The sequence below is a fragment of the Rhineura floridana genome, chromosome 1, assembly GCF_030035675.1.
Source record: "Rhineura floridana isolate rRhiFlo1 chromosome 1, rRhiFlo1.hap2, whole genome shotgun sequence".
NCBI lineage: Eukaryota > Metazoa > Chordata > Lepidosauria > Squamata > Rhineuridae > Rhineura > Rhineura floridana.
The window spans coordinates 124971859-124987676 of NC_084480.1; the positions used below are offsets into that span (position 1 = coordinate 124971859).

Consider the following 15818-nt stretch of genomic DNA (forward strand, 5'->3'; position numbering starts at 1 on the left):
TACCTATCCTAAGCATGATTGCATGGGAGTAAATCCCATTGAACTCAATAGTTATTATAAACTGCCCAGAGAGCTTCGGCTATGGGGCGGTTTAAAAATACAATCAATCAATCAATCAATCAATAAGCATACAAATGGTCAAACCTGCCCTCCCCTCCCTCCTCCCTCCCATCACCTCCCTTTTGCCCCTTTCCTCCTCCTTCCTTCACCACTCTCTCTCTCCTTCCAATCCCCTCCTTCCCCCTCCCCCTCCTTCTGCCCCCCTCTCCCCCCCTTCCTCCCTCACTCTACTCTCTCTTCCCCCTCCCCCTCCTTCCACAAGAGTGGAATAATGTTATATTTATTAAATATAACAGACTAAATCAAATTCAATTCAGCCAATTATCCAAATCTAAATTACTTCGGGCAGGTGAGGCTAAACCTAACTGTGAAGGAATACACCCTCCCCTTGGAAAGGTAAATGATTCTCCTCATACAATAACTCCAAAGTCAAGGATGTGGGAAAATCCTCCCTCCTTGGTATTGGTGTCAGGTGTGTGGTTCCAACCCCCGCACCATGGCCCCGCCGTACAGGTGTTCACCATGATGCGCAAGCTGGTCCCACGAGGACACTCCCCAGATCCCCACCAGACATTGAGCTCTGATGGTTCCCTAAGGAGTGCCCTTTACCATAATGCCTTAACCGTCTCAGTTTAACTCCAATATACCTCACCTGCCCGAACTCCATGCCACAAGAGGGGATCAGCTGAAGCTTGGTCCCCTCAACCCAACGAGGAAAACAAACCCCCAAGGCCCAACCTAAGATCCTCCAGAAACAAATCACACCCCTGCTCCGAAAGATGAACCCCATCATCTCGGAACAAGTGTGGAGAATGGAACCTAATCCTGTCATGAGAAATGAAAGCCCCTCCAATGGCCAAAACCAACTCCCTAACTTTTCTATTCACCCATTTCCGGGACCTATCAATCCTATTGGGGAGAAACGCACCCCTCCACACCTGTCTGACAAGCATGTCAGACCACACGAATATGAGCTCAGGATAAGAACTAACGAGCCACGTGAGATCATGAGTGACACTGAGCAGCAAATCCATGCCAGGCCGCTGCACCAAGTCATTCTCCCCCAAATGGATCAACAGGACATGAGGCTGGCTAGCCGAAGACATAATTTGGCAGACCAGCGGCAGAAACACACCCCATAACATGCCCCTCCTAGCTTCCCAGCTAACAGTAGCTCTGGCGGAAAGCTGCAGCTGCGTCCTGGAAGCAGTTGAAGAAGCCCTCCGATGAGCCCAAAACAAAATTGAATGGCCACACAGGACGATCCGCACAGGAACTGGAAAGCTCAGCACACCTGAAGAAAACAAAAGGAAATCACAGAGGATTAATATCGGATATAAGACTGAAAAGCAGAAGAACGCCACCTGCCAATCGCCTGGATATCGCCAACGCACATGCCCACTAGGGCTGCGGCCGTGGCCGCACCAATCCGGAAAGAATGCAGCCCATAGACTCCGGCATCATGCCCGCTAGCCAACAAGGCCCGCCGAACAACGGCCCAAAATTGATACTGAGTCAGGACCATCCGCATGTATGAAAAGATAATGCTGGCCCAACGGCCGAATAGACAGGAATTGACGCATTGCAGAAACAGGGCATAATTCTGGGACCTGGCAACTGCGCAAAGACACAATACTGCCACGGCCCTTCTGATCAGTCTTAGAGACTCGGAGGGAAAACCTAACCATATCAGCACCTAACGTGCAATCGCCAGAGCAGAAGGCCTGATAGGTCACATCACGCTTAGAGAGGACTAATACTTCACTAGGGCGGAATGCACCGTAGAACATCGTCAGACTTACTGCGGCGAAAAGGTGTGACTCATACTAAGATGAGCATACAGAGCAAACCAATGCCAGGATCTGGAGGAGGACATCAGGCGTGATTGGCCTCCTCCGGTCAGCGGGTCTGGAAGCGGAACGCGACCAACCCTCAAGGACCTTTCTGACCCTAAAATCTACAGAATGATCCGGCAGTCCCCGTGCCTTGGAAATAAAGGCCAGCGCAGAGAGGTGCCCAGCGATAGTAGAGACAGAGTTGTCTTGCTCTTTTAAATATAATATAAACTGTAATAAATGAGGAACGGGAATGGGCCACGCCATAGGCAGATCAATACTGCTTCGGAAAGCCTGGAACTTCGCAAAAGAACGCTGATACGCTTTTTGAGTACTGGGAGCAAGGGCCGAAGCAACAGCAGCCCCTTCTTCTAATTGCCAAGGTTCCACAGGAAAGGCGGGACCAGGACCGGGTCCTGAGCTGCTCCGGGTGCCAGCTCCTGAAAACGTGCCATCTGTAAGCGGGAAAGAGCATCAGCAACACAGTTCTGTAAACCTGGAACATGCTGGGCGATGAATAGAATATTAAATCGCAAACATTGCAAGATGAAGGCACGCACCAGGCGCATAACATGAGGGGATTTAGAAGTCTGAGCATTGACAACGCACACTGTAGACAAATTGTCACACCAAAAATGTACGGTGCGATTTTGGAATGCCAGAGGCCAGATATGAACAGCTACCACAATTGGGAAAAATTCCAAAACTGTCATATCAGAAGTAATCCCCAAGGCCCTCCACTTGGGAGGCCACCTCTCAGCGCACCACTGGGATCTAAAAATCAAACCGAAGCCAAAGCCCCCAGCAGCATCTGAATGTACCTGCAATTCAGCTTCCAAAAGTATTTCCTCGCGCCAAAAGGAGAGACCATTAAAGTCCTCCAAGAATTCAAGCCACATATGCAAATCCGCTCTCATCCCGGCAGTAACCCTAATAAAGTAAAAACGAGAGCGAACACCTTTCATGGCATCACAGAGACGCCTAAGGAAAGCACGACCAGGGGAAATGACTTTAGAGGCAAAAACTAAATGGCCTACAAGTTCTTGCAATTGTGCCAATGTGACTTTACTCAATACAAGTGCAGAACGAAGACGTTGCCGAAGTGCCAGCAACTTGTCCTGTGGTAAACTGGAAGCCTGAGCCGCAGTATCTAATTGAATTCCTAAAAAAGTAAGGGAAGTGGAAGGACCCTCGGACTTTTCAGGGGCCAAGGGGACACCCAATTCAGCGGTTAAAGCCTCAAAAGATTGCATCAAATAGAGGCAATGTGGAGACCTGCTGGCCCTACAAACAAAAAATTATCTAAATAATGAGCAGAGAAGGAAGACAAAGCCCTCATCCGCAATGCCCACTCGAGGAAAGTGCTAAATGCTTCAAAGGCAGCACAAGACACAGAACAGCCCATCGGCATGGCCCTATCGACATAAAACTGGCCTTGGAATTAGAAACCTAGCAAATCGACATCATCAGGGTGGACTGGCAGGAGACGGAAAGCGGATTTTATATCACATTTCGCCATTAAAGCACCCTTACCAGCCCTACGGACTACCCTCACAGCCTCATCAAAAGATGTATATCTGACAGATGCATGTATTGGAGAAATGCCATCATTAACAGAGGCTCCTTTGGGGAATGGCAAGTTATGGATAAGGCAATATTCACCCAGCTGCTTTTTAGGGACAATTCCTAAAGGAGAAATCCTCAAATTCTTTAAAGGAGGAAAGGTAAAGGGGCCTGAAATACGGTCGGCAATTATCTCCTTATTGAGTTTAGCCAACACAACATTGGCCATAGACCTAAGAGAAGGCTGATTGGCCGAGGAAGTGGCTACCCTGGGACCCTCAAAAGAAATACGAAACCTTCAGTAAAACCCTGCAGCAGGAAACTAGCGGCTCACCTGCTGGGGTAACCATCCAACAACCTTGCCAGAGGAATCAACTTAACTGGGCTACTGGCCTTGCAATGTACTGCCGCTATTGCCAGTCCCTCGTTTGGGATGTGAGTCATAACGCCCATATAAATCGTATAGGCGTTGAGCCAATTTGGCCATACGTGATCAACCCTCTTTTTTGTGGCAACCTCACGCTCCTTTAAATCCTGACCTTCCTTAGGTTTGATCTCACTCTCACGAAAAAGGAGAGTAAACAAATCAATGTACTCTCCATGCCAAATTCTTTCCTTCGTTGTAACCAATGAATGGTCGCCTAACGGGAGAGAGGTATCACCTTATGGGTAAACACCCTGAGGAAGAGGTAAAAAAGCAGGGGATGGGCTAGAGGAAGCCACGGATGACTGCCACAGAGTCACCGCCGCCGCGGGCCATGGAAGCTGAGGCTGCTGAGGAACTAATACTCCCCCCATAAACATCAAAGGTTGTGTACCACCGCCTTGCAGCGGGGAACCTGCCATTGAAGGGTCTATAGTAACAACACTAGGAGTCTGTACGTGTGTGTCGTGAGCCTGAGGTGCAACATGCTCACCTATATAAGCAGCGGGGGAGGCAACCACTGGTGGTGCCATGAGACCAGAAGCCTCAGCAGGCACAGGAGGGATCCCAGTCGGGCGAAACGAAGGCTGACCCTGAAGCGACCCAGCAGCAGCTTGTGCAGGGAGGATAGAAGAGGGAATTGTAGATGGCACTACAAGTGCTCCGACTGGAGGCGTCAGGATCGCAGGCTCCTGAGCGGGTGCTGCGGCTTCAAGAACATCGATCCTAGAAACCAAATCAGCGAGAATACTCGACTTAGAACTTTTTGCTGCCAAGCGGGCAGATTTCTTACCTGAAGGGGCGGAGCTCGGACCCGCCTCCGCATCCTGCTTCTGCCTGCGTTCCCTTTACAAAGCATCAACCCGAGCCACCAAGGCTCGGATGGTCCCCATGTCCTCATCCTCATCCGATGACTGGTGCTGCTGAGGCGGAGGGCACTTAGAAACCTGCTTAACCACACGAACCCCTTTTTTCTGCTGAACCTTCCTGGGCGGCATGGTTGAACTATACCAAACCAGAAATAGAACAAGCAAACAGCAATGATAGGATAACAATTAAATTCCCAAATGCAGAAGTATAAGTAACAAACAGAAACAAAACAGCCACTCACAATATCCTGAGCTAACAATATAAACAATTTTTTTTGAGGGAGGGAAGGGTTAAAGATAAAAGGGGGGGAATAAAAAGAGGGAGGGGGTGGAGGCTGGCAATAGAGGGAATTAATATACCTTCTTTTTTTAAACTACCTCCAAATGATGACACAAATAGCTCTAATAACAAATAATTTATGATTATCCAAACAATAAAATAAAATTTATCTAAGAACAGAAGATCAACTTGAAGCAAACAAAGAAGGCACTCAAACTATAGCAACTTTAACCATAAGAAAACTGCCCGGGAAAGGGGGGGGATAGAGCACAAATGGAACAAAATTATATATTAAAAACCAATGGAGAGCAATAACCGGGAACGTTGCCACCCACAAACCTCGAGAAAAACAAGCTGGGATATTCAAAAGCAAGAAACGTTTTAAAACATCGACAATACGAAGGGGAACAAACAGCAGACGAGCCGAGAAGCCGCCGGGCGGACGCCCGCAGCCCAGCTGATTGTCGGGGCTCAGAACAAACAAGAATAGAATATATGGGAACGAACTAGACAGGGAGGAAGCAACAACGAAGGCTAAATGGGGAAATAAGCAAAGAGAACGATCACCAACAAAACGCTGAAGGAGCCCCTTGTAAACGGAAACAACAGTAGTTGCCGCAAGGCGAAGAAGGCACGCATTTGGGGAAGGAGCAGCTTTATATATGCCGCTCAAACCCCTGCCTAATTGGAGAAGCGATCCCACATGGCACAAACTCAGGACTTCGTGAACCTTCCCGAGTCTTTTTTATAATTAGGGTGGAGACAAAAACGCCCCTGAACAGGAACGCCATTCTCCCTTCTTCCTCTCCTCCCCTTTTTCTTCTTCTTCCTCCCCTGCCTACTCCAGGCCTCCCTCCCCATGATCAGTTTTACGTACCCTAAGCATGATTGCATGGGAGTAAATCCCACTGAACTCAATAAGCGTGCAAATGATCAATCCATTCTCAGAAAACTTCCACAGGATCCCATTTTTTACCTCCTGGATTAAAAAGCAGATAAATTCACTAATAGCAAAAAAACTTGCCTTTTTAGAACATACCTACAGCCAACAGATATTTCTACCAAACTTTAAAAGGCAGGGAAACTGGGCAGCTATAGTGAATGCACCAGGGGAGCAGGAGACCAGACCTCCTCTCTGAGATATTGTACTGCCCTATAAATTTGTCAAAATGCAAACACAATTTGGGTTGGTCTTTCACAGTCCAATCCACTTGCTGCGTAGCCTGGAAGAATTTGGTCTCCTGCTCCCTTGGTGCATTCACTATACCTGCCCAATTTCCCTGCTTTTTAAAGTTTCATAGAAATATCTGTTGGCTATAGGTATGTTCTTAAACCACAAGGTTTTTTGCCTGTTAGTGAATTGAGATTCTAGTGGGAGCCAGTGTATCTAATGTGATTTACAGGTACCAGAATAATTGTGAATAAATAAGATACAGCCTTTGGTCTCTAGAATGGAGTTCATTATAAAAAACTGATGCTAGATGCCAAGCATACAGAGCAGTGTCTGGCTTTAATTATGAATAAGGCAGCCATAAATATAAAAAACTTAAAAAATAATAATATGAAGAAGCTAAAGTATACTAATCGGATCCCTAATGGGAAACAATAATAGCTAAGTTTCTCAGGGCTTTTTGCCCATTGGTGTATTTACCCAACACCATTAGTGCCATATTATCTTATGTTGCAGCTGTTTGTTGCTTTCTCTGTATAATATTGATGTTTATTGTTTTAATATTTTATAGTGCTGGTCTTTGACTGTAATGATTGATTGATTGATTGATTGATTGATTGACTGATTGATTGATTGATTGGGCCCTAATGATAGTTAAAGGGAAAGTCTCTGAGAATTAAAAAAAAGCTTTACTATTTCACATTTTTGTGTTAATATATACACAGTATATTGTGTTATATATATCCTAATCCTATACCTCTCTGTTAGGGATGAGGGAGAAATTCATTTCAGTTTGCATTTCAAAGAGAATCTACCTAATTCACACTTTTTAAAACAATACATGAAACAGAACAACTATCTTTTGAAATTCACACTTAGTTTTTATTTATTAGATTTATATCCCACCGTTCCTCCCAGTAGGAACCCAGAGTGGCAAATTCTCCAAATTTTGCAATGCAGTTCTCTAGCCAAGCAAGATGTACCAAAATACTAGGGGAATGTGAGCATAAAAATGCATATATTAGTGAAATTAACATACAAACATGCATTATAATAAGGAAAATTGCTTTGCAAAAATGTGTATGTTAGGCAAAATGGCATACAAACTTATGTATATTCACACTAAAATGCTGATGAATTTTTATGAGGATTCTTTTTTTAAAAAAAATCACAAACAGGTGAAAATGTGGACAACTAAACTTAACTGGAAGAGAAATGGAGAGAAAACAAAATAGATATATTTGCCCATCCTTACTGTTTACTCAGAAGTTAGTCCAATTGAGTCAAATGGGGCCGAATCCCAGGTAATTAGAAATAGGATTGCAGTCTAAATATTGGAAGACCAGACAAATCTTTAGACTGAGACATTCCTAGACATTAAATTATGGGATATAACAATTTTAAGCAAATTGACTTGGTTAATATAGGTTTGTCAAAGGTCTTTGAAAAATTAAATGTTGTGAAGTAGAAGTGTTTTAAAACTTACTAGAATGCTAGACAAAACAAGATAGCTGGAAACCCTTTTCAGTTATTAGAGTATTATTAAATGCTTTGTTTCTGTGTTCCTTTGTATGGCTTGTGCATGTTTGAGCATGAAGTGCATACTGTGTTAATGATAATAAAAAAATTAAAAGAACTGCAATCAATCCTCCATTTTTTCCCCAAAACAGACAAGGCTTTCCTTGGTGATTTGCTCTTTAAAAAAACACAGACAAAGAATTGTGTGTATTAACTGAATGTCTTAGTGTTTAAGACCAAAATAGGATCTCATAAACGCCCTTCTAGTTTGAAAAAGACATTTAATCTTGCATTCCAGGGGCCATTTGCAGCACATCTGTCTTCTCCCCAGTATAGGCATCTGTGTTATATGTCAGAGGTTACATTTTCATGGATATTTGTCTCCTAAAAGTTAATTATTGTGCTTCAGAAGTGACATAAGTTCCTTTGATTTGATTTAACCCTGTTATGTCCAATATTGACCGCAAGCTAAACCAACATGTGGAAAGCCCTGTTCAGGCATTCTGATTCTTCCCGTGATGAGGGAAAAAGAGTGGGGACTAGTGTGCTAACTCGAGCCTTTTCTCCTTGTGTAGGCTCCCCACACAAAGGTTCTAGACATTTCCCTCCAACTTACAGAAAACAGCAATGAGGGAATGTAGGTAATGCATTCATTCTTGCGGCCACTTACACTATTCTAATCATATGGATTGTATGCTTGGTGGTAGAGCATCTGCTTTGCATGCAGAAGGTCCCAGGTGCAATCCCTGGTATCCAGGGATGTCTTGGAATGTCCACTGCCTGAAATCTCAAAGAGCCCCTACCAGTCATTATAGACTATAGTGAACGAGATGGACCAATGGTCTGACTGTGTAAGACAGCTTCTTATATGGGGAAGTAGAGCATCCTAACAGAACCAAATTGCTCTAGACTACACAGACTATTCTCAAAAGAGGAAGCCTAGCCTTCCTTGATCCTGCTGTAATGCATTCTCATTGTATTTAAGGGAGAAAAAAATGGGGTGATAAATGCGGACTCCCGTAGCCTGTTGCGGGAGGGACTATGGCCCAGTGGTAGAACACATACCTTTCATGCAGTTGTTTCTGTGTTCAATCCCTGGAAATAGTGAGTTGGAGGTAATGAAAAAGTTCCCTCTGCCAGAGATGCTGGAGAGCAGCTACCAGTCAGAGTAGACAACAATAGAAGCCCCTTTCAAATGCAGGCACCTACAAAACTTCTTCTGAAACAGATGTGTGTGTTTTGGGACAGCCGCTGGAAGGCAAGGGGAGGAGCAATAGTTGGGAAACCAACACCAGCAAAACCTCAGTGTGTACGGATGTGTTTGTGTATATACCTCAAGGAATCTTTGGATCCTTGGCCAAGATGTTAATCGACATGTGATGCAAACAACCACAACCCCAAAGCCCAGTTATTGTTCCTCTCTGAATAGTGAATTCCAGGCCATTTGTAAACTGATGAATTATTCTAATATAGGCCACGAGCTAAAAATACATTGGAACAGAGCCCACTGAAGAACATGGATTCCTTTCCATTCCAACAATACTGTGAACTGAAGAGTCTGTGGATAAACTAAACAACTTGTACAAAAGGAGTAGGGCCTTGAAGTAGGTGGGCGAGGAACTCAAGGAAGCCAAAAAGAAATGCAGGAATGTCTTAATTCCAAAGTAACTTTTTTAAAATATGAAATTAGATTCAAACAGCCCTCATAGATAAAATTGGCAAGGCTCGTTTGTAGAATTGTTTACAACACTCTTTCATCCTTTCTGCTGATTATTTCCCAATGATTAATAATTATTTCATTTCCCCCTCTTTTTTGTTGGTCTGTATGCGATTCCTAGAAAAATAAAAAAGCTATGGTTTGAGTTGCCCATATTTTCAAATTTTGATAGCGCAAATCTGCATTTTTCTCCCAGTATACTTCCACCTTCTGTTCTGAAGGATTGACAAAAATGTAATGTTTATTACAGCTGATCCACATTCGGTTCCCCCCACCCTTTTATCTTTACATTTTAGCTACCTTTCTTCCTGTGACCTTAACTATTACCGCAAACCATGGAGAACTTGTCAACATTCCCTTCATCAGAAAGGTTGTTAAGGAAGAAGATGCAGTTATCTACAAAAATGGTATCTATGTGCTTTTTCTTCTTCTTTTGGTTGACACCTGAGCACCTATGTTGAAATTATGCCACATTTGTGCTATTCTGTGAGAAGACTCCCATGTGGCTTCTTATTAAGGGTTCATATGTTGGGCCTTCCCCTGGAGTGCCCACATCATACATTATTGCAGGCAAATAGTGAAAAGACGAGGCAGCTTTGCTGCCTCTGGTAATTGTCTGACATGAGCAGATATCTCTTGCTCTTATCCCATGAGTATTGCCAGTTGGGTGAGTGAGCTTGAAAAGTTTATCCTAATAAAAGTTTTGTGTTTGAGGTGTGATATACTCTGGGATCCTTCAGAGAGACTTTACTCCTCTCCTTTAACCTGGGACAGTAGGCAGTTGCTTTGTAAGCCAATTTAAATGGGTTTTGCGGTGTCCCAGGCCTACACTGAAATATCCCAGCAAATTAGTATTTATTTATTTATCATATTTATATCCTGCCCTTCTTCCCAAAGGAGCTCTGGGCGGCTAATACCTATTGAATTAACAGGCAGTAGGACTCTTTGGTATCTTGGGGGTCTGAATGGTGTAATGAGTTGCCACTCTGCCAGCTCCAGATCTCTGCCTGCACAGCTCCTCAAAAGGTCAACACACACTGATTCAGTCGCTTGGCTGAGAAGCTCACAGAAATGATGTGGGGTGGATATATTGGTTCAGAATCTAGCAAGATCAGAACACACAGAATACTACTTTAGCTAAAAAAATCTAGATTCATTTTTTTAAAAAATTAATTAGCAATCAATTAAAAAGCAATCAAATAAGCAAATGTTTCGAATTCCTAAAACATCTGAGCTAATAAACATGCCCTACTGGTCAAATAGGCAACATACTTTCTAACATGCTACAGAATGGGGTGGGGACCTTTCTTCAGCCCAAGGGCCACACTCCATTCTGGGCAACTTTGGGTGTTATTGAAGTTCTATTTTATCTGTGATGGCTGTTTCACACATGCGAGTTATTCACATTGCAGTAATCAGGACAGCATTCATACCATACATTTATTCCACTATCATTTCACTTTAAACAGTCATGGCTTCCCCCAAAGAATCCTGAGAAGTGTCGTTGGTGAAGAGCGCTGAGAGTTCCTTTCACAGAACTACAGTTCCCACACTGACTGTTAAACCACTCTGGTAATTGCAGCTCTGTGAGGAGGCTAGGAGTTTCCTAATACCTCTCAACACCTTTCACAAATCACACTTTCCAGGATTCTTTGGGAGAAGCCATGACTGTTTAAAGTGGAATAACAGTATGATGCAAATGTGGCCCAGGTGATGAATATGCATGTAGAAACTCAGTCTGATATGTTGTTCTCATTGAACTCCTTTCCTCTGGAATGTATGATATTCTCTTCAGTCATGTTTTTATGGGCTCTTTTCTCCACTGCAGGTACTTTCATATATTCTGTCCTCAGGCAGGAAGTTCCAGAAGTGCTCTTAGTTCCCCTTCCCATGGTCCAGAGCCACGATTCAGCTGTGTACTCTGCCAGATATATCGGAGGAAGCCACTTCACCTCAGCCTATACTAGGCTGATAGTACGAAGTAAGATTTGCTCTCTTCTTAGGTTGAAAATATAGATTAGAATCCATGGGCTTATGCACATAAAGGGTTGTATCCAGAACTTATTTGTGCTTATCATAGACCCATTGAAACTTAAGTGTTTGCTTATTTGATTTGACTTTTAAACTGCCCTTTTATCCAATCAGAAACCCAAGGCAGTTTACAGAACATCAGTTAAAACACCAATGGAAACACAGAACTTTCCCAGCAAAATAAAAAAATAAGGCAACAACCAGAATTTAAAATAAAAATAAAAATGAGCAAACTATAAGTTCAGCAACAGCCACATACTAGACATTGAACCATCAATTTCCTCCAAAAGGCTGGGTGAACAAGTAGGTTTTTGCTTTATGTCAGAAGCTCAGGTGCCTGCAGGAGAAAGGTATTCTACAATTGAGGTGCCACTACAAAAGAGGCCCTGCCATGTGTCACTGTATAATGTTCTACACCCATCAGTGGAACAACAAAAATGTCCTCTCCTACTGATTGCAGGGCCTGGAATGGCTCATATATAAGGTGTTTCTTCAAGTATTTGCGTCCCATAATCATCTTATACATTAATGTCAACAGCTTCAAGACAACCAGTGCAGATCCCTTAGTGATGGTGTTATATGAGATCCTTATTTTTATTTATTTATTTATTTATTTATTTATTTATTCATTCATTCATTCATTCATTCATTCATATCCTGCCCTTTCTCCCAGTAGGAGCCCAGGGAGGCATGTCTAGTTACACCAGACAGTACTCTCGCAGCTGCATTCTATACTACACTAGCCATCTCTACATGAGGCTTCAAGGGTAGCATTACAGTAATCTAGATGTGAGGTTACCAGAGCATGGATTGTGGTGGCAAGGCTATCATGGTAGCTGGTGAATCAGATGGAAGTGGAAATAGGCAATCCTTTACCACATGCCCCAAGTGTCAGTGTTGGAACCCTGCTAAGATATATAGATTCAGATGTAGATACTGTATATGGGCACTTCTAGCCCATATAATTTCTAAGCATTTGCACTTTTCTTTGTTATCTGAATTACTGTAGTTGAAGAACTCATATTTTTGAGTGCCCTTAGAAGGGCTCCTGCTGGGAGGAAGAGTGGGATATAAATCAAATAAATAAATAAATAAATAAATAAGAGAAGAGCATTAGTATGTGATGTCTCTGTGTGAATAGAATTGGTGATGTCAAGGTGCCCCTGTTTGTAGGGTCACAGGCATAGGGAGATATAGCATCGGGGGTGGATGAGTCAGGTAAGAAGAAGCAGCTACAGACACCTGAAGTCTGGGACTTCCTCTGGACCAACAAGATTTAGGTTGGTATGTCCGCCACCTCTCCCACCAGATAGTGCTGTTATTGAATGTTAAGTCTCATAGATTTGTTATTGAATGTTATGTTATTGAACAGTATTTGTTATTGAATGTTATGTTATTGAACAGTATTTGTTATTGAATGTTACTGAAGACTGTTATTGAATATTAAGTCTCATAGATTTCAATGGGTCTGTTCTAGGCATGACATAAGTCTAGATCCAACCCATTATGCTCTTCTGTTGTTATGCAAGAATTAGGTTGCAGTACCTGCCCACCACTAGAGATTCTCTTTCAGGGCCACATTATAAGTTTATGGTAATGTTGGTGGTGTATAAGCTTTTTTGTGAGACACTTGTAAAAACAGAAACAAAAAAATCCAAGCCCAATTTGAGTCAAGGTCTTTTTATTATTTACCTCACCAAATCTTGTTATCCTTTTGCATGAAGGGTGTGCATCTCAGAAATGGGGACCTGACTGTAGCTCTCACTGTCCAGAGTGCAAAAACAATGGCATCTGTCATGAAGATACTGGGGAGTGCATTTGTCCACCTGGCTTTATGGGGAAAACTTGTGAAAAGGGTAAGAGAAAGCATTGTCTTTTCTTTTTAAATTGTATTTATACAAGTGTCAAAACATACAATTAAAATATACACTCCAGATAAAACCTACCTTTCTTAAAGATAAAATACCTTTACAACAGGAAGAATCTGAGTTTTTCAGCCATTCAAAATTGTCATGACCCAATGTGACAAAGTGTTAATTATAAAAATGACTGCTAGGGTCCATATTTCATTAACATGTTGGCCTGGTTTCCATGTAATGGTAAGCCATAACCATGCTTATCATGAATGAGCATGCATCTGTCCCTTTCCTCCCCATGCCGTGCTGGAAAGAAATAAAACAGAGTGCTGGCTTTGCATTACGTGTGAATAAGGATAGGATCTGTTGGCCAGTGCCAGTTCAAAAGCATTCCACGAACCTAACAGGCCAGTATTGATTTGAGTTCATTCTTTGTCTGCTAGTCACTGCTTTTTCCAATCAGGTTTTTTTTGCCTTGCAAAAAATATTGACATTAATATTGATAATTTTAAAGAAATGTCAATATTTTGAAAGGACATGCCAATATTTTGAAAGGAAATATCAATAAAATTATCTTCTTAACATCAATATTTTAGAGACAGATTTAAATTTTTTTTAAAAATAGCCACGGAAAAACACTACATAAAAATACGACCCACAATTATAGAGAATAAAGGAAAATGGGAAATTTGGTACCAAATCCAAATTGGGCAGAATTATACCATATCCCTAGGCATGAATGAATAAATTTTACTCCAAATAAACCATGAGCAGAAGTCACAACTTTTGGGGTTTTATGGGAAAATAAATGCCAATTTGCCTCATGTGCCTTCAGACCACATTGTAGGTGAGGAGTCCTTGATCTGAATTGGAAGCCTCCCTAGTGTGCATGTATGGGTGCGTGTGTGGTGGTGGGAAATAAGAGCTTTAAACCTTTGCCCCCCACTATGGTCCCAATCTGGATTGAGGACCCTACACCTGACATTTACATGGGGGTGGGGTAAAAGCTTCCATTAGAGGCTGTTGCTACACTTTCTTTCTAGAATGGATTCATGTCTGTAGTTACACCTCCATGTGTGTTTACACTTTGAGCATACTGGGTCCTGTTGTAAGGTTTTTAGTTATCTATGTAACTTTATGAATACCTCACATTTTTGTTTGCTTCTAAGCAGTGAATATATTTTACAATGTTTAATATTTTTGAAGTGTAAAAAAGACCATTTTGCTTATTTTGATGACATTGTTGTTGACATCTTTTGGAGCCAATGAGCTTTCTGGAATTTTCAGAACAAGGCTATGCAGAGTTTGCTTTTCATTAGAGATGATTATATTCAAATGATTTGAGACACTTTAGTTAGATCAGTCGGTTTGAAAAAGTTTAGAATCTAGGTTTTTTTTAGGGTAACCACCGTTATTGTTATGGATATTCATATAGGGTGGTTATGTGTTCTACTTTACACAGGGACATAGGAAGCTGTCTTATATTGAGTCAGATCATAGGTCCATCTAGCTCAGTATTGTCTACACTGACTGGCAGTGGCTCTTCAGAGTTTCAGCAAGAGTCTCTCCCAGCACTATCTCGAAATGCCGGGGATTAAACTTGGGACTTTCTGCATGTAAGGCAGACACTCTGTCACTGAGCTGCAGCCCTACCCCACCCCACCACACCTCACCCCCCTGTATTGAGGACAGTTTTCTTTTTGAAAGGCTATCAGAGAATAGTCCTCTGTTTGAAGGACAGTTAAAAAACCATGAGTAGGGAGATCAAGGGCCTTGAAGTTGCCCATCAACAGTTAGCACTTGAACAGCAGACTGAGCAAGCAGACAGGTCACCTGGTCACAGTTCCCCCCACTATTGTGAGATGTTTGTCTATTTCAATTGGAGTAGCGATGACTAAATGTGCATCAATAGCTATATATTAGCACATGCAAATTGATGCCCTTTTTTGTCCTCTTTTGAGGTGATGCATTTGCTCTTTTTTTGTCAGTGTGTTATTGGCCTCCCTGTATTCAGAGCTAAAGAGGGGTATTTCCTGGGCCTGACCCTTTTCTCCTCTGTTTACAGCTTGTGGAGAAAGCAAATTTGGCAGGGCTTGCCAAGAGAGCTGTAAGGAAAATTCAAGCTGCAAATATTTTATGTTTTGCCTGCCCGACCCCTACGGTTGTTCATGTGCCTCAGGATGGAACGGACTCCAGTGTGATGAAGGTAAAGTCCTATACACCCTATTATAGAGGTGAAGGTATTGTTGGGGGTTGGGGGAGGGACACAAAGTTGGTTAGAATCTAGAGGTGCACCCTCCTTCCTACAAAATACAAGCAATAGAGAATATGGGCCAGATTTATAGTCCACCCTCTATGGATTCATACTGGTTATTTGCATTTTTCTGTTGTGGTATTTATCTAATCAATGTTGGGTGATTTGAGCAAGTATCTTAGTTGAAACTTGCACAAGTGCTTTTACAAATGTAAAGAAACTTTCAGCAGTCGTGTGTGT

At 42.4% G+C, this 15818-nt stretch overlaps 1 protein-coding gene across 3 annotated transcripts in view; it reads left to right on the top strand.

Moving 5' to 3' along the window:
• TEK (TEK receptor tyrosine kinase) overlaps positions 1-15818 on the top strand; it is a 97473-nt gene that overhangs the window by 20114 nt on the left and 61541 nt on the right. Inside the window, exons 3-6 of one of the 3 annotated variants that reach the window (XM_061631347.1) lie at positions 9734-9844; positions 11266-11418; positions 13193-13324; positions 15390-15530. In XM_061631347.1, the coding sequence (XP_061487331.1) occupies positions 9734-9844; positions 11266-11418; positions 13193-13324; positions 15390-15530 (537 nt within the window). The remainder of the gene's footprint in view (positions 1-9733; positions 9845-11265; positions 11419-13192; positions 13325-15389; positions 15531-15818) is intronic. The other 2 variants (XM_061631356.1, XM_061631365.1) reach the window with 2 other exon arrangements.